Source organism: Tauraco erythrolophus, chromosome 6 (genome assembly GCF_009769465.1).
Source record: "Tauraco erythrolophus isolate bTauEry1 chromosome 6, bTauEry1.pri, whole genome shotgun sequence".
NCBI classification, from domain to species: Eukaryota; Metazoa; Chordata; class Aves; order Musophagiformes; family Musophagidae; genus Tauraco; species Tauraco erythrolophus.
The window spans coordinates 12,677,080-12,697,431 of NC_141470.1; the positions used below are offsets into that span (position 1 = coordinate 12,677,080).

The 20,352-nt window shown below is 38.3% G+C and overlaps 1 protein-coding gene across 1 annotated transcript; it reads right to left on the reverse strand.

The window, feature by feature from the left end:
* Positions 1–1,590: 1,590 nt before the first annotated feature.
* Positions 1,591–19,089, reverse strand: LOC147528520 (otogelin-like). The gene is made up of 11 exons (XM_086612863.1): positions 19,079–19,089; positions 17,588–17,793; positions 15,909–16,039; positions 14,905–14,933; positions 14,180–14,289; positions 12,937–13,062; positions 11,598–11,706; positions 10,703–10,749; positions 9,668–9,813; positions 2,780–2,912; positions 1,591–1,778 (listed from the first exon to the last, which is right to left on the reverse strand). Exons 1-11 carry the CDS (start codon positions 19,087–19,089, stop codon positions 1,591–1,593), a joined length of 1,236 nt encoding a protein of 411 aa, XP_086468989.1.
* Positions 19,090–20,352: the final 1,263 nt, after the last annotated feature.

The following is a 20,352-nucleotide window of genomic DNA, read 5'->3' on the forward strand; positions in this document are numbered from 1 at the left end:
CCCGTAAAGCACTGTTAGCTTAAGTTTCAGGACTCTTCTCAGGCAGAGACTCAGAAAAGAAAAGAGAAAATCTGCTCTAGAGCCATTAGATACTCTGTGAGGAAGGACAGACCAAACCAGATTGAGTTCCATTCTCACAAAAGAAAAGGAGGGAGCACCACTGTCCTGAAAGTCTGCACGCTTATTCATACTTCTGCCTCCTCAGTGATATCTGATCCATTTTTGTCTTCCCTCTACCTATAATTTCCCATCTGTTCCTGAGTAGCTGACTTCCCAGGTGTTCTAGTCCCTGTAAGAAAGAGGAAGGAACAGAAATCCAAGGGTCCAGAGATATAACTGCAAAAGCAATTGGATAGATATCCATGAGGCCTAGGTAAGCAGAAGGACAGCAGAAGCTGAAAGACAGAAAGACTGGTCAAAATAACCAGGGCACATTAATATTGTATAGGGAGAATGATCAAAACCATGCATTTAAACACGGGATGTTACACTCTAGGGAAAAGAATGCATTAGGCATACAACCAGTGGTATTACTTCTGGTAAAGTAGTTGGGGGTGGAGGTATTGCAAAAGACACCACTGTCTATGCCAAGTCTCCCAAATCTGGTGCGGATCAGGAGTTTTGTGTACATGTCACGATCCTTGCACATTATGTGCAAGTCTCAGCACAATTCCTAAGTTCCTGCAGTTTAAGGTGGTTTTTTTTTTTCACAAATATCAACTATTGAACAATTTCTCACTTATTTGAGAACAAGCCCAAAGACTAATCAAAAACACACTACAAAACTTACTTGCTTCAAACCGAGAAATATTTTAAGCAGCTTTACACAAATAATACCTCTTCATTGAGATCCTGCCTATGTACTTCCTAGTCTCATTACAAACAATATTCTTATAATACTATTAGTTTTGATTTTAAAAATTCCAACTGTTTAGAGGGAAAGATCTTTTCCTACACTTTTTTCCTTGGTCAAAGAAATATTCTGTTATACTCTAAATTCCTGTTTTCCTTTTCCCACTTCCCCAAGGGTGCTCAATTCTCTGGAAGCCAATTTTCTTTAGTATCTATAGGAAACATGCTGCAAAGAAGCTGGACAAACAGCAGTCTTGACTGTGGTGCTCAGGCAGCTCTGACCATCTTTCAATGCATCACAACAAAGCAAAGCTCAGGCAACAGCCAACTCCTGTTTCTGGCCTGCAGACAACTGAACAATGGAGGCTCTGTCAGAGAGACCAGATCAGAACTTGCAGCAGAAAATAGGAGCTAGAGAGAGACAAAGAGGCTTGCAGAGAGGCAGAAAGTCCTTTTCATAGGCCACTCCATATTTTGGACAAAACTTGTCTGATAGCACTTAGGAGTCATATATTTCACTGTATTTTTTTATCAAAACATTTTAAGCAAAACCTGGCTTGATATCCTATAGCTGAAGTTATAGATTTTCTGTTAGCAAACTAAAACCTACTATCTCTTTCACTACCACAAAACTCCAAAATAAATTATTCTTGGTGTCTATCCATTCAGCTTCAGTACACACTTGATCTGCCATTCTAACTGTAGATATTCATATACTGGCAAATAGAAATCTTGCCGCTATTCATACAAAAAATCATCCTCCATATTTCCATTGAAGGTTCCACAAAGGCCCACAGTATCATCTTTCCACCGTCCATCAGCTTGAAGATAAAGCCTCAGTCCTTCTCTATCATACAGTATCTGTAATCCAATGTGTGTCTTTACTTGAAGAAATACAGAGGACAGTTTCCGTATTTCAAATAAATCTGGGGAGTAAAAACAGACACTGTTGAAAGGCAAAGGAAACCTGCTTCTAATTTGCATTTTGTTTTTTTCTCATTTCACTGTTTGTTTTATATTATTTTTATGTAAGTTACATTTTTTCCTATTAAGGCCCTATTTTTCCTCTAAACATTGATTTCTCACAAAAAGTTACACTGATTCAGACTTTAAAGAAGAAAACAAACTTGTGACAGTCACCACACTTTTTAAAAATGCATCTAGAGTTCACTGGAATGTTCATAAAGGTTAACTAAAAGCACATCAATTTAAAGATACAAACATTGTAGACAACATTGCAGACCATTTATTTTAGACAACCTAATCCTAACACCAACAATGTGCTTCCTAAAGCCTTTTTGGGACATTCCCAAAAAGCCAAGGCCCCACAGACATCAAATGTACTAATGATTTACATATAAAGCTCTCACTCAAGCTAACATTGAATCCCACAGAATGCAGTCATGTATTCATATACAGAACACTTGGTAATATATTCCAGAGGGAGATATTTAAAAACCCATTAAAGGAAAAAAAAAAAATAATAATTTTGTCTTAAAATCTGTAGCTTATCTGTAAGGGGCAAAAAAGCTCCCTCCACTTAAATTTACTCAAGTTACTTACAAGAAAGGGAAAATAAATTATTCAGTCAAGAATCAGAGAAAAAAACATCCCCTCAGAAAAGAACTAACCAACCTGGTAAATGTGAGGGATGGCATTTGGACTTTGGAGACAGAACATACTCAATCTTAACATACGAGACACTAGCCCAATACAGCTACTGTATAACTCCTACCATCAGTGTAAAAAGCATATCAGCAGTTAACTTGTGAAACATTTCATAAGAAACGAATAATGTTGATATTAAGAATATGCCACTTAATTTCAGCACGAGAACAATATTAACAGTATCACAACATACACATATGCCACTAAAATACTGCTTTAGTGCTTGACAGGAGGTATGTGCTTACAGATTATTCCTTACCATCCACATAAGGCAGGTGAATTTTGTATTGGTCATATACCAAAACATCTCCTGAATGAGTCAGAGTCACTTGCCTCTTGGGGTCTTGCTTAAGAATAAGGCTGATTGATTGGATACATGCTCCATCCTGGTTCTACAAGTAAGAACAAAACAATTCTTCAAAAAAATAAAAATATTTAAGTAGGATGAATGTTTTATTAAGAGTGAAAGTAAAGCTATAATTAGTGGGGAATTAAAAATTTTCAGTTGTATCTTGCTTCTTAGCAGAGCGCACTTGTAAAATATACAGCTTTACAGCTAAGTAAGAAAACTTCTATTTAAACTTATATTTAAACATACTTGTGAAAACATTCAAAATGCTAACTCTAGCCTGTTATACAAACACAGCTCAGAAGCAGGATTTGGAAAGAGAAACTTAAACAATTCTTACATAGCTTAGTACAAAGACATCTGCAATTCATGAGACCCCCTAAGGCTGAGTTAATGCTCACAAACAAGGCTGCATTATCCACACAGCAGTGCACAGAAATCCAAATTTGTACTTTAAATTAAAGTGCTCTCATATATCCAGATTCTTTTAAAGCATGTTTGAGATATGAAATTCTTTTAAAGGCAAACAATAAAAAAAGACAGAAGCATCTTGTGAATCATTTTTTAAAACAGCGTTTGAGTTCATTATTTCTGAGAGGAGTTATGGAATATGTTCATAAGCTCCCTGCATGAATATTGAATAATAAAAGGCAGAATTGTGTCGTTATAAATATCACAACATCCAGCTGGTCCAACTTGCTTATTGCTACTACCGTTGCATATTCTTACTTCCATTTCAGTTCCCTAAGTCAAAACGTCATATAGAAAAAACATGAAAAAATACTGCATTTCAGTCTGGATGATTCTGGTATCTTATTTTCAAGTTTCTAAGAAACTCATTAGGGCCCATGCTGAAGTATAGACAGAATTGGTTTTAAACCTTCAGTCATTTGTTTTAACTTTAATTATTTTGAAAGGTAGAGGATTCCCACACAAGACACGAGAACCCACATGGCCCACATTTTTAAACTTTAGCATGAAGAAACACCCAAATAGACAGAAAAGCCTTCAAAACAGCCTAAGAAAAGTCCTAAAGCAAGTCCTAAAAACAGTTGATACCTAAAGCAAGTCCCAAACTACTTAATACTCCTGCATGTTTTACGTTACTGTAGTGATCTTCAACTAGACACCATACCACACAGGTGGAAAACAGCACACGTCTGAGGCCTATTGAATATTGAATGTTTGCAACACATCACAGTAACAAATACTCCTGTACTAAATAACATGGCAGCTAGCCAGATAGATGATTAACACTAGTCAGTTCCTATCAAAGCTTCCAGGCCAGGACTTCCACCTTCCAGAATAACTACAGGTACTTTGGCTTTTGATGCCAATAGGGAAAGAATGCTCATTAAAGTATGCCTATTAATCACAACAGCTGCCTTCCAATACCTGAAGGGAACTTACAGGAAGGCTGGGGAGGGACTTTTTACAAGAGTGTCCACTGATAGGACAAGGGGAAATGGGTTTAAGTTGAAGGAGAACAGATTTAGATTAGATCTTAGGAAGAAATTCTTCAGTGTGAGGGTGGTAAGACTTTGGAATAAATTGCCCAGAGAAGTTGTGGATGCCCCCTCCCTGGAGGTGTTCAAGGCCAGGTTGGACGGTGCCTTGAGTAGCCTGGTCTAGTTGAGAGGCATCCCTGCCCATGACAGGGAGGTTGGATTAGATGATCTCTGAGGTCCCTTCCAGCCTATGCCATTCTATGATTACCAGATTTTTCTTAATAGAATGAATTTGATCACTGCTGATTTTTTTTAAAAAGAAATGTTCTATCACAGAGAATTAGGCACAGAGGTGAATCGAGAGATGACTTGAACTCTACCATTTCAACATCCTGTAATTCACTTTGATACATGCTGAAAGATCTCAGAATCATGGCCCACCTTCTACTTTCTCTTTGCTCTAGGACAGAAGTAAGTTTCTGCCACTCCCACTATACTCAAATCTCTTTACTATAGCTCCTGAGGCATCAGCTTATTTACATTGGCCTAGTGTGGCAGGATAAAGTTAAGTGACTGTCTATTCCCTGACATCTACAAATGAAAAGGGGAAGCACTCAACTGCTGTTTCTTCTGTTCAGCCTCCCTGACTGCAAGACCTTGTAACGATTTAAAAGGTATTCAAGAACAAAGAAAAAAATTTGGGTCCAGTTACTTTTGGCACACTATTTGTTCATTGTACTCTCATCTTGATTATGCATCTTCAATGTTTCATAACATCTCATGTACCAAAACATACACAGACACATCTGCAATCACTTGGTCAAAGAGCAGCCTAGATCTCACTGCAGGAAATTTCCTGTTGATTGAATCTGGCCCTGAGACACAGTCCAGAAACGTCCAGCAGAGGTATGGGAGGCTGCACTTGTCAGTCCCATTGTCTATAGTGAAGGTATAACTGATAAAGAAATAGAAAACTGTTAAGCATCTTCAGTGATGAAAGAGGCACTGAACAAGATTTAGTCAAAATAGTCGCACTAACAGCAAAAGTATAGTGTGAACAGCACTATTCACAGTGCAAACATTACAATGTTCAGTTCAAAGATTCACGCTTCCATTCAACTCTCACTGACTTTCTCTGGGACTTGCCTAATACAGGGCAAACGTTGCCCTACTCATTGAAAACAATTACTAGAGCTGCAAGGATCTCCAAACACTACTGTGTGGTTTTCATAGATGCTGAACTAGCGCAGAGCAGACCATCCGTCAGTCCTTCAAGTACCATGGACACGCAAGCAAACACAGTGGTTCGTAAAGATTAAAAAGTACATTCAGAATTTCCCTGTCTCTAAATAACAGCACAACAGCGATCTTTCACCAAGAGTTGAAACGATAAAATGGAACTCAAAAACAGCAAATATAAAAATAACTGGAGATATTTCATCAGCTCAACCAGCTCTCCAGGGCTGGTAGTTAAGACAGACGCATCTGCATCGTGAAGCCATGCTCTTGTAGCTTATCTTGTTGTCTTGCCTCTTTACTGAGAAATTATGTTCCAGCGCATATCATTCAACAACAGTGGCTATAAATTGACAACTTTGTCAACCTTTTGAGAAGCTGAATATAAAAGAATACCAGCTGGTATGCATAGCAGACCAGAGCCAAGAGAACAACCCTCCATAGTATATACATTACTACACAACATGGACAAAAGCTTTATTATTCCTTCATGCTGAAACTAAAGGAGAAATTCTGCCTGACAGTTATTCTCTGTTCCAATGAACTGTTTCTTTCACAGCACTGCCCCTGCCAACTTTCAGCAGGTGTTTTCACAAGAATGGCCATTTCTCTCACTAGACACTTAAAAAAAATTCTATATTCAGAAGACCTTCTCATCATATAAACTACAAAGCCAGGGAGGCTGTCACCTGAAACTCAGATAAGGTTAAGCGGTGCTGATAACTTGACTGATTCTCTTTCCAAAAAGTGCTTAAACAAAATTTCACATCATTTCGAAATAACTTGTTGCTTGATGACTGTTTATGTCACCAGCTCTAAGGCTCTAGATGACTGGATTCTTTGTGATTCCAAGACCCAAAATCTCCCCAGATATTCTCTTTCTATGTTTTTTAATCGGCTTGAATGAGATGGGACTGATAAGGTGGTGTTTTTCTTTAAAAAGCACATAAAATCGCAAACCATCAAGAAATATGAGATTCTGCACTACAAATCTTTTAGCTTCCTATTTCAATTCATTAATTTTTATAAACGGGAAAAAGATAATGGATGGTGCCTAGGGAACTATAAAGCAGCTCTTCTGCCAAGTGGTACCAGGTAGTTGATAGACAGTTGAATATCTGCACTGAAGCCTCATATTCTTGTGTGATAGTATACAAACTGTTCTTACTACTCTCTCACCACTTGTACATTGACAATTAAATTAACAGGACGTAGCCATGGAACACACCACATAAGCCTCTGGTCACCCACCTGGCTGTTACAGAATGCTTCACTCAAACCTCTATAAAAATCTAAACAGGCTACATGAAACATGGAGCCCAATATGTAGTAAAAGTCAAGAGAATCTGTGTTTTCACCTACAAACCACCTGGACACAGGGACACATTAAGTCAGGGTGAAGAAGATGCAAGAATTACTGCAAGGCTCTCTGCAGTCTCACCAGCGCTGCAGAAAACCAACTAACTCGATTACCACTTTCCCCAATAAAAGTGTCACTACAAACAAACTGGTAGGAACGTTTCTGCTTTGCACAGAGATAAGTGTTCTGTAACACAGAAGGAAATGAGATTCACAAAACATATCCTGCACATTACCATGGCAGATATTTGCTTCAGACCTCTGTTGTCCACTGATGGGCTTTCCAAAAGGTCAGGTTGAAAGGTCTCTCACTGTGGGCTTCATGCCTCAACTTTCATTTGATAATCAAGTTGCCCATAGTGTTTCTTTGGAGATCCTCTTTGCTTATCTTCAACTGTATAGTACGGGACACAGCTTCAATATACACTCACCTTTCTCAAGCTTCTTGGACTCTGCGAAACTCTGAAAATATTATGCTGATTGAATAGATTTATGCCTATGTTTGCATGCTTAAATGTTTTGTTTCACACTATTTTTTTTTTTCCTTCTAAATGATGATACTGACTTAATCAACTCCTCAGGATCCCAAGGTTTGCACAGATGAAGCCAGCTAAACACATTAAAATTGGAATAAGCTAAGTCACACGTGCACTTGAAGTGGGGAATTGCAGCAACCATCAGATATATTGCATCTTGAAATTGTTTCAATCTTATCAACAGGAAATACTAGCAGGACCACCAGATCCTTCCCAACCCAATGGATGATTCACACAGAGGCTAAACCTAGAAGTCTTTTTAGCATGTGTGTCCTCGCCAAGATCTCATTTCACAGCCCCCACTGTAACTCTTCTACCTCAAGGAACTAGAAGCTATTAGAGCATAATAAAGCAGTTGTATTCACAACACAGCAATCCACTTTTTCAACACTGGTAACTTCTACGCCCTGTCACATACCTCACCAGATGTCCTGACACACTTCTCCCAGGAACCATAGAAGAGATAGTGAGACATTTACTTGTGGATCATCCAGCTGGAAAACACATTTTGTCTCTATCCAGTTAAGCTATTTTTCTTACCTGTAAACTTTTACCACTGAGATGAGAAGGGGATTCCATGCACTCAGTCTCCCATCTCTTACCTGGACTGCAAATAAACTATTTCTATTGCAATAAACTTGCCAGTGCCACTTTAATAAGACTTCCTTATCCTTAAAGGTCTTCTCTGACATACAGAGAAGTAGTTTTAGTGCTCAAGGACAAAAAGACTTTACTGAAATATGCCTATAGAAAGTGTAGCATGACAACTTATATGACCATTTTTCTTCCCAAGGAAATCTCAAATGCACAAACAATATGAGCTGAAGAGAAGAATGAATGCAATCATTAGTGTAAAAGGATTTATAGAATCATACATTTATTTAGAACACAAGAGAAAACTACTATGATGAAGTAGTAGGTAGTTACCTCCAGAGAAGTAAAACGTAATGGTGCTAGATCTGATTTTATGTGAAGTATGTAACTGCCACAATATGGAAGCTCATCATGCTAAGAAATAAAATTTGGGCCTAGCATATAGTAGATGGTCTAGAAATACAGCAAAAAGAGTCATATATAAGTCTATATACACTTCAAACATCTGTACAGTTGCTCGTAGGTAAAAATCATTACACAAGACCATTGGAGACAGAATATAAATCTGGCCAAGATACAAAATTTAACATCTTGCTCCTACAGCAAGTCCAGCAGCTTAGTAAGTAGGAATCCACAGTAGCATTATTACTCTAATAGAAACATGGGCCAAATTCTGCCCTTAAGTGCACATACAGAACTCAAAGTCAGCGAGAAAGGTCAGACCCTCAACAGCTCAACTCAGTCAACTATTCTTCTCACACCAACTGCGTGCGATTAAGATCTGTTCTAACTTGCCTTAATTACCTCAAGATATGAGAACTATTAAGACTGTAACAAGAATGAAATGCTGTAGTGGAAATCTTGCTAGTGTTTCATACCTTACACAGACATTATAATATCCACATATACAACAACAAGGAAAGAGAATGGGTCTTGGACATAAAACAGATTAAATCTTTAGTGACACCTAGGTACGGTATCAGAAACTTTCAAATATAAAGTAGGAACACACTTAGTATCAGCTATATATAAATATATATATGCACATGCATGTTTAGTTGAAATCAATTGCATAGGATATCAACTTAACAACAGTAACACAGATGCATACATGTATCCAAATCCGAGAGAGCTGTGCCAAAAACTATCCAAAGTTTTTCATGTCAACATAAGCAACAGTGAATTTCAAGCTGCGAGAACAGAGCTTAAAGAAATCTCTGTTCAAGGCACAAAAAAGTAATTCCTCCTTCAAGCAGTAATAAGGAGCAGACTCATTTTGTGCTGGCTGCAAATCCACAAAGATGTACTCAGAAAGCTCAGGAAAACGAGTCATCATCCAGGGTTTGCTGAATGAACCACCATATGCTATTGAATGACCTCAGTGAGCACTGAATCAGAACACTAGCATAATCTTTCCCATTCATCATAAGCAAACATAAGAATTCATGTACAGACTTCCCTGCACTGCTGCTGTTGAACTATTTCATCATTATAGAAAATTGTTTCTATTGATTAATTTTAGTATATTCAATTGCAAGTAGCTTTCATATTTTTAAAATACTTTTTCGTCCCTGGTTAATAAACCCTTCAGGATACAAACATTAGAAGAAGGTTCTAAGCCTTACCTGTCCACAAGGAGCATTTTGCAAGGATACGGTAAACGCTCCAGATGTACGGCTTTTTGCCAGAATATATTGGCAGGCAGCTTGGAAAGCATATTTTCGCCCATCAAAGGTCATGAAATGAATGTCTCCTGAAACCGAGCATTCGGCTGACAAACAAAACAAAGGATGTATTTCAGCACGCAGGAAACACGGTGTACTCTCAACAGCTATTACTGCTGCAGAGTTCATACACTCCGATACACGCTGTAATTTATAAAACTGTATTCATATCATAACCGGGTACTAGGAACACGGTTAGGAACTGCACATTATCCTTGCTTTTGTTATGGAATTCCCGTCTGATACCAGGCCAGGACACCTGAATAACTCTTTCCCACAAAAGGAGGCAATAGTAGGTGTGACCCTTACATTCTGAGTATTTGATTTGTGGCTCCAAAAAATGATATGCAGAAACATTAAGCACCCCCACAGTTAACTGGTAACTCTGAGATCAGGGCTTGAATCTATTGGTAGCTGTAAGAACCATGAGGCCATGGGTACCATTAACACACAAAATCCTTTTGACGTTAATCTCTGGGGTTTAGCTGCCTATCTGTGAAGTGAGAATAACATCCCCCGTTCCACAGGCATGTTGTGAAAATAATTAATTGATATTTGTACAATACCTAGATACTATATTGCTAGCCAGCAATATTGTGGAGGGAAAAAAAAGTAATCTTGCTATAAGTCCGTCAAGTGAAGACTGCAGAGGAAAACTTAGCTGAATGACAAGAACGATCAGGTAGTGCCATCTACCAGAGACATTATGGTGATGTATAGGGAGACATGTTACTGCTCTAAGCTGAAAGGCAGATGCCTGCTATTCAGACCATTTTAATGTTTAACCTACTGGGCATGTAGATGCGTTTATATGCAGATAGAAATAAAAACATAAATTATATAGTGAAATATCACATTAAGATCTAACTATAATATTTTACCCGAAGTAAAAATTCAGTTATTAAAAAAAGTTAAGCATTCAAGACTTTCACATACCTGGACATGTAAGATTTGTACAAATCCACTTCCCTCCAATGCAAGTGCTGAAACGGAAACAAAAAGGTTTCATAATTTTTTTTTGGTGAAGTATATACAGCTGTCCCTCAGTTGTTCTTCCTGGATATCTTCTCTACGAAACGAGCACCAAGTGTCTTGAGTCTCACAAAAGGGTGCAACAAAGCCACCAGAGTCACTAGAATGCCTGGAAGCTGCGGCAAGAGCTTGTCATGAGGACATGACCAGATGAAATTTCGCCCATGCATTCAGTAACACTTTTCTTTCTTTTTAGCTCCTTGATGACCATTATAAAAGTTAAGGATTATTATAATTGAGAAGAATAAACAAACAATTTGAATCTTATTACTTTGAAAAAAATAGAACTGTTGGGAAAAAAGAAGTTGCATATCTGCGAGCTCATCCATTTTCTTCAGTTAAGTTGATCCAACAAAAAGCATTATCTCTTCCTACAAACTTTTCTTTCCAATGTATAAAATTAACTTAGAAATTCCCGAAACAGCAGCTTAGTGTCATAATGACATTAAGCTCTTTTTGTCCAAGTGAGACAACACAAGAAAGAGACAAAATAATTCTCCTGTTAAGATTTTGAATTCTAGATTCCTTTTAGTTTGAGGCAGAGTTCAGGGTGAAGAGTACTAAACATCACAGTATTCTCTGCAATATTGGTCATTTGCTCTTCTTCCACATTAATAGCTCTATAGTTTCTTGTTTTTCCCTTCATTGCAAAGCATATATGGAACAACAGGTTTTCTATATAGAAACAGTGATGACTTACTGACTTTATTCTATTTTTAACTGAAATAGGCCTTAAAGAATTTGTCCTTAATGACCGTGAAAAGATTAAGTCCACAGCGTAAAAGGAAAAACTACTAACCAGTTATTACATTCCTCATAAACCACTGAACCCATTTCAAAGAAACTTCCATGGTAGTCACAAGGACAGTCTATAGGCTTGATGCACAATTCATTTTCATAAATTAAGCCTAGAAGAAATAAAACAACAAGAAAAAAGTTAAATAGTTGTACAAATGGCTAACAGAGCAGTAACAAGTTTCCCAAGAACAACACAAATAGTCACGTATGACAACAGAAAACCCTATGCTATTTGGTAGTCATTTTTACAGAACAAACGTGCATTTGACTTATATTAATTAAATTATATTACATGGACCAAGTCCCTAAATCACTTGAGATACACTAGCAATATTATGAATAACAAGTATTTAATACTGGGGGAGAAGGGGAGGAAATCATCCACACGAAAGAACCAAAACCAAATCGTGCTGCTTTGAGTACATTTGGCTTCTTTTTTGACGCCTTTACAAATCTTTTTCTCTATGTTTTAAGGCACCGTTTGGTCCTTGTTTTACTATAATGGGGGGGGAGGTTGCCTTTTTTTTTTTATTATTATTCCATTTTTAGAGAGACAGAAGCTAAAAGACTTTACTAGCCCATAAAAGATAAAACATATGACAAAGATTATTATATACTTATAAATCATCAGGGTACACATAAGAGGCAGGACTTGAAGATCCATGACATAACTTTCTCTGTTCTCTTTTAGGTAGAATTATGTACCCAAGAGAAGCTAGTAACCAGGGGAAAACTGCACATCAAAGTCCATTTTGGTAATTAAGGGTAAAGTTTTCCTATAGGCCACATCAGTAAAAACCTCACTTGTCAGAACCACACAACAGTGTAAGAATCTCAGTGTCAAAACCTGTTTCGGGCCACATGAATGATTTTTAGTTATGTCTGGTTTTGGAGCTCTCCTAAGCACCTGACCATGCAGACATTCTTCGGGGGGAGGAAGAACAAACAAAAAAAAAAAAACAACAAACCTAAACCAAAACCAAACAATCCACCAAAATAAGCAAAAAAAACCCCAATCCAAGCAGCAACTATCAGAATCACAAGGACGGCAGCCCTGTCAACAACTGAGCAAATCCAATTTTTCACTCAAATTGTGAAGCTCTATGGCTAGAAAGTGGATCTGTGCTGAAACCTATTCCTACTTGTTGGAGGGAGGAAAAGGCTCTTTTCAGTTACAAAGAAAACAGGGTCATTCACCCACACTCTGTTGGCACCGCATTCATAAAGAGCTCCTGCGAGTGCCTCAATCTAGCCAGGCCATATAGGTATGTAAACTTGGGGGAGAACAATATGAAAGTTATATGGAATCAAATAATACATATTTGGGAAGCAAAACTTACCATGTGGACAGTAGCATCCATCAATGCAGGGAAGCTCACTGTCAATACATTGTGATTGTTGATGACATGAAGCAGGGCAACAGTTGACGCATTCATTGTAGGTCAAGGGTTCAGCACAGGTAATCACTAAAATCCAGAAACAGCGAGAGAAATTAAAAGGGATTGTGCTACTGCCTCAGGGCTGAAATAGAGTGCACACATTTCTTTTTAAGTCAAGTGAGTATCAGCGGTCTAGAACAATGAAACAGTGGCTTTTGTAACACGAACACAGAATATACATCTATTCGTATTCTGTCCATTAAAGTTGCTTTGAGAAGGAATAATCTTGAATTACACCAAGGGACACTCTGGGAAACTTTCTCACAGCAGAGTTATTTACTCAGACCAGCATAGGAAGTGGTAGAAAATCTTCTGTCAAGAATGACAAAGCAGTTTTGGTCCTGTCTCCCAGGCAAGCGGACAAATTAGATCATCTCTTTCAAACTTACTTTCTGTGATTTCTAAGATGATGACTTATGCAAGTTTAATTCAAATTTATTTTTAACACTCACAACACACATTCGATATATTGAAAAATCATGAAGACTACTGAAAGAGTAGCTCTATGAAAAAATAGATGGTTAATCCTCTTAAAGAATCTCTGATGTTGTAGTAAGAAGGTTCTTAAAACACATTCTAATAAGCTTAGTGCTTTAAATACATTCAGTACAAATTACACATATAAAAAAGAAATTCCATTGCATTTATGTAGCCTTGAGTCCACAGTTATGCTTTGATTGAGAATCATACGAATTCAAAATAGGAGGAAGGAGAAAGAAGTAAAAGTATGAAGAACACTCTTTTCAAAACAAAACTACTAAGCATAGAATCCTAGGCTGGTTCGGGTTGGAAGGGACCTTAAGGATCATCTAGTTCCAACTCCTCTGCCATGGGCAGGGACACCTTCCACTATATCAGGTTGCACAAAGTCTCGTCCAGACTGGCCTTGAACACCTTCAGGGATGGGGCATCCACAACTTCTCTGGGCAACCTGTTCCAGTGCCTCACCACCCTCAGAGTGAAGAATTTCTTCCTTATATCTAATCTAAATCTCCCCTCTTTCAGTTTAAAGCCATTGCCCCTTGTCCTATCACTACATGTCCTTGTAAAAAGTTCCTCTCCAGCTTTCTTGTAGGCCCCTTTTAGGTACTGGAAGACTGCTGTAAGATAAGTAGTATTTCCAAGTACAAAAGCATCTGCATACCACACTGCTGAAAGTGCATTCGCCATCCATGAAGTGGCTTTCCTGCGTGGGCACATGCTCTAGCATATTCAGTTAAAGCTCGACACCAAGTTGCATTATCAAATGCTGACCTTACACGAAAAAAAAAAAAAAAAAATTGACATATTATTTTCTGCCTACATTCAAACATTAAATCATAACCTCAACAACTACCTTATCTGAATCTACCTTAATAATGTTCTAAAGTACTGTGTTGTTTGGCTAGGTTAAAAGCCTTGAATGCATAAGACACTCTGCCACACTTGAAGACAGGTCATCAATGTATTTGAGATCTGACACTAATTTCCTGAATAAATCTATGAAAGTCAGAGATAGAGCAGCACAAACACCCTTGAATCAAGGTCTTGATTTTTACAAAAGGAATAACGTCCTTCAGAAAACTCACAAGAAAGTGTAAGATTTCTACCAGTGAGTCACCATAGTACAAGAAACAGAAATTTCTTCTCCTATACTGCCTGTTAATTTGCCTAGTCAAAACTGCTTAGAAAAGAAGCATGGCTGTGAAACGTTAGCATAAATTCAAATAGTAATCAAATTCCTTTTCTCACTGGGTTAACATATGGCTTGCAGATGCCAAACTGATCTATTCACTATGACTTTTCATTAAGGTTAGAAATACTAGTGATGTTGCACACTCAGAATCAAAACAGATGCCATATTCGAGGGAAGGTACACAAACAAATTACCAAAATATCTGGGCCTGATTTTGGTCATCCTTATAACAAAAAAAATTAATCGGGAACAACAGAAAATTTCTGGCAGTAAAACTAGAACAAATGAGAAAAGCAAGATAATAAAAGAATGTTAGATAAAAAATGATATGCAGAAAAAGACACACACTAGTTCTGTTAACATTTACAATTCATTCTCATGATAGAAGGACCATGCTTCTTATAACAGCTTTGGAGTTATCAAAAAACATTCACTTACATGCAAAGATCATTGGTGCAGCTTGCCATAAAAGGAAGAGGACTCACATGTTCATGACATAGTTCAAATGGAGGTTGTAACAGGATATTACACAGAGTGTATGCCCTCTGAAACGAACGAGAGAGCTGTTGTGAAGAGGTTTTCAAAAACAAACCTAGGCAGAATAGAATACTATGGAAAACCAGGACAGATTTCTCAGTCTGTGACTAGGAATTCCTTTTCTCTCGTTGACTAGAAGCAGTGGCTAGCAACATATTGCTCTCCATGCCAGATTAGTCATAACATGGGATAAAAGATTCACGGTCATACCAATGGTAGTAAAGCATATCCCTTCCCCAAGAGAGACACAGATCATGTTGCAGCTAAGCCCAGACAACCTGAAATAATCTTCACTTTAGTTAAAATACACAGTAAAAGGTAACAGAAATAAAACATGCCTGGCATCAGCTTTAGTTTCAAAGCACTTAACTCTTACTTCACAACTTTTCAGTCATTTAGCCCCAGATTCAAACACTCCTATTGGCTTATACGCAGACAATCTAACATTTGAAAAGATCAAGAATTAAATTACAAACTCATACAGAAGAAAAGTGGGGGGGAAAGGAGGGGAAAAGGGAAGTCCTGCTGCAGCAACCATTTTAATCCAGTCCTCCAAAGAAGAACTGAAAATACTCCCGGTCTCTTTTGAAGCGTTAAGTCAAGTTCTTGTTCTAGTTAGAATCAACAACTATTGTAATAATTCCTTTGTGTTGATCCAAACCTGTAGAGATTCATGGCTTTGTGTCAGGCAGGGTGGTTCATTGAGAATAGATTTATCCCAACCGGGTGTTCCTTGTGGAGGATTTTCCTGCCAACTCTCTGCGAATTCTGTTACATCATCTGTCAGTTTTCCTAAACAAGACACACACACAGAGTCACACAATAACTTGGAAAAACAACAACGTTTCTATAAGACTGCCCAGGCAAACATCTCAATAATCGAAACATTACATTAAGCGGAGAATGCCAAATCCTTCCTACAACTACACCAATCAGCTGTTAGTCTGAAGACAATCTGGTCCCTTTAAGAAACAAAAATACTTTTAAAAGGAGATACAGTAGGAAGGCTTTAGAACAGCTGAAAGCAGTTTACTCATGCAATTTGGCAAGGAAGGGCTTTAGGGAGCAGGGCTATGCCTGCCGCAGTCCTTGAATAGAAGAAAGGAAAGAAGAGCTGTAGTAAACTGTATATACCTAGGTCTATGCTGTTACTTTATATGAAAATCCCAACAGAGAGTCTAAAACCCAAGAAAGATGAAGCATTCCTGGGTCACTGCAAGGGCACAAAATGATGACATACTTTAACCAAGTAAAGGTTTCACATAAGTAGAAGCATTCACGCTACGTTTAAACTAGCTAAGGTATTATCCATCATGTGTAAGTGCTGACATTGATTACTACTTGGATTACTTACCAATGCATACCTTGCCACATCTTTATTACCACTGCTCCCTAAGTTAATTGGATAAAGCTAGCACGCAGTGTATCAACTTGTGCTACAATCACAGCTTTATGTGACCGAGATATCCTGGGAAAGGTGAGAGGGTAGAGGAAAATCTCTGAATGCAATGAGGACAATGAGCTATTGATCTTGGCATTATTTTAAGCATTTTGATTTAGTGAGCAAACTATTCAATGGAGGTGAGAGCTGATACTAGTGCAGGGCTGATGCTTTTTAAAACAGAGAGGCATACTTAAACAACAGAGGAAACTTACTACATATTGTACTCTGAGCTTTGAAGTAGTACTCTACAGAAGTGGTCCAGTTTTAAGGACGAGGAGTGAAGAGTTAAACAACTCAAAGTAATGGTTTCCAGCAGTTTTTAGTCACCTAACTTGATATACCTTTCAAGGGGCTTGATTTTTTTTATTTTATAGAGGTCTTTACTCAGTATTCATTGAAAGCTGAGACTCTTGAAAGTATCTGAAGTTTGTATCCAATGACCACTGGTCACTTCTGAAAGCGTTAGCATAAACGAAGTATTAAATCAAACAAGACTTGGTAGTCTTCATAGATTTGATTTGCTAATTGAAATTACTGAATTATTTTCAATAGCAATATCTCAGGCTATATCTCCTATATAAAACTGCTAAGAAGGCAGTGAACATCTAAAAGCAGATTTTACCTTTCATGTCCTAGGAAACTGAAGTACAATTACCATTGCAGGTAGTGGAGTAAGACACTTTTCTGTCATGCTTTTTAAAGATCTTCCTCTCCAGCGCCTCACCTATATTGAAACGGGCCCTCTTCACTACATCTAACAGATGTATTTACATATATTTTCCATTTCAAAAATTGTCCATTCAATTAGTATTACAATTAAAAACTAAACAAAGTAATATTTATTTGACCTGAAAAAAAAATGCATTAACACAAGAGGACATAATTTAAATACTCACCATAACTAGTTTCAAGATCATCCTGCAGGATAGCATTATTGTTTCCACACAGTCCATGTGTCTTGCCCAGATACTCTGGTGCCATTTTGATATACACTGCAGATGTACCATCCCAAGCCAGAGTAAAGGCATACTGGTGCCTGACTAGGAAGTATCCAGCTAGCTTTTGGATGCGTAAGTTTCCAATAACATAAGGCAACTGTACTCTGAGAAATGAGACAGAATCAAAAAAAAATTTACATAAGAAAGTATCACTACTAAAAAGAAATTACTTGCTAATTAAATTACTTCCTCATACATATGAAAAGCCCTGATATAAATATTGAGTAACTCCACTAAAAAAAGATGAAGTTGCAAATAAGAAGGGAAAAAAAAAAAAGATCAAAGGACCAATGTCAACAGTTATGCTTCATACTATGATGTACCACTCATTTAGATATCACCTTCCTCAGACTGTAGATGGGGAGTAATTATTATAGCTGTGATCTAGATAGTTGGGGTTTTTTACGCTACCAGCAAATAAGTTATCTAGTTTACATGTTATCAAATTGGTATCATGAGATTAGTTCCAGTGTAACTACAGCATCAAAAACGTGAGTGCAATTACCCAAATCCATTATAGGTGACTTCACTGCTTAACTTTATCTGTTCATCTCCAGAAAAGAACAAACTAATGGACCTTTTGCAGGAGTAAGGAGAAGAATGACACCCAGGATCATTATTCACCTGCCAAATAAAATTACTAGTGTCAAAGCCAAGATTTTAATCAAATTCTTTGCAATGCACATTACACAACTAATACTCCCAATCCTACCCTCTGCATGTGAGCAAGTAGTTTTGTTCCACTTTTCCCCAAAAACCTGAGTACAATTAGCACTCTTTTTAAAGCAGTCTTTTCACAGCAGCAGCAGGTTTTGAAGGTACACACATTAGTTTCCTTCCAGCTATTTACATTTTTTGCTATAGTAAGTGGTAGCCCACGTTACATTGGCATTACATCTAGATTATATTCTAGAACTCCGTACTATCATCACAAGTTATTTTTAATCTCTAAATATTGATGCATTATTAGCAAGCTCAACAACAGCTAAAAGAAACACAGAAGTACAGTCCCCTACCTGAATGGAAAAAACTCTGTTCATCTAATTCAGTATGTCTCACAAGTGCATATGTAGATTTCCCAGAAAAATAATAATAGAGTCCATCGAAAGTTTCAAAATTATATTGACCCCATGTTCTGCATATATGATCTCTTTCAGCACCTGTATTATACACTAACAAAAGAAGAGTCACTTGAGAAGTACCAATGGTTTTTGGATTCAATCTGTAGTTGAGATGCATGTATGAGGCATGCCATGAAATATCACCACAGAAAAGAGGGAAAAATACTAGAGCGTGAAGGAACCTTAAGGCAAACAGTAGTCATTCTTGTAGCTGCAGAAACCCGAGTACAATCCCAAAAAACCCAGTTAGCTTTCTATCTTTACACACCTGTCTGGCATCTTGGTCCAGTTGCATTAAATCGACTGCAGTTGCACAGCTCTCTGTGGACACACTCACCTCCATTAAAACATGTGAACGCATCTGAGTGCAAAAAACAAGGCATGTTAAAATAAATTATGACAATTTTCACTCTTAAGACCCAGTGCTGTCATCGAATGCAACCCCATGAAAGACAGAAGATGCTGGCTCAGCATTTAAATGTCCAGGAGAATCCCACAGGCCTCCACAAAAAGGAAACATACTGCAAAAGCTTCACCTCAGGAAACACAACCACATGAAGTAAATCTGTTGCCTGTTTAGAAAAGCCAAATCAAAATGGATATAATATTGTCGTGGTTTAGGCTGATCCGGCAACTAAACTCCACACAACCGCTCTCTCACTCTTTCCCTAGTGAAGTGGAGAGGAGAAAAACGTAATAAAAGGACTGAAGGTCGAGACAAGAAGAGAGAAGGAGCACCCACCAACCATGGTCCTGGGCAAAACAGACTCGGCTTTCTCAAAGCAAAGCAATTTATTAACGGTTACTTAGAAGGACGAAGGCAAACAAAATCAGTTACTTGAGAGGATAAAAAGAAACAAAGCCAGATCTTAAAAACAACACCTCTCCCCCTGTCTTTTTCTTCCCAGCTCTATCTCCTCCCCCAGCGGAGCAGGAGGACAGGGAATGGGGGAGTGCAGGTCAGTTCATCCCATGTTGTTACTGCCGCTCCTTTCTTAAAGGAAAAGGAGTCCTTACACCCTTTTTCCCTTGCTCCAGTGGATCCCCTACTCAGAAGGAAAAATCCACAGACTTCTCCAGAGTGAATGCTAACCGCAGGATGCAATCCTTCCCCATCGGATTGCTTCAGTGCAGGTTTGACCACAGTCTCGGATTCTTAGGGAGTTTTTGCCACTCGCTCCAGCGTGGGTCATCACACAGACTTCTAGATGCATCTCTACCTCGTCGTGCGTCCCATGCTCCACGACCATCCTCAGGCCCAGGCATCTCTTCTCCAATGTGAACTTCTCCACGGGCTGCAAGTGGGTCTCTGCTCCGAGTCTGTCCTGGCTGCAGGGGGACCACCTGCCGTCTCGCCATCGATTGCAGGGGAAACAGCTGTGGCACACCTTGGCCCGTTCCATCTCACTGACCTGGTGTAGGTGTGGTCGTTTCTCTCAGATCTCAGTCCTCTCTGGGTGAACTCAGCCCAGCAGGCACCCCAGAAGCGGGGCGCTCCCCGATTTCCCCCGGCGGCTCTGCTGCCACTATTCTCAGCAGAGC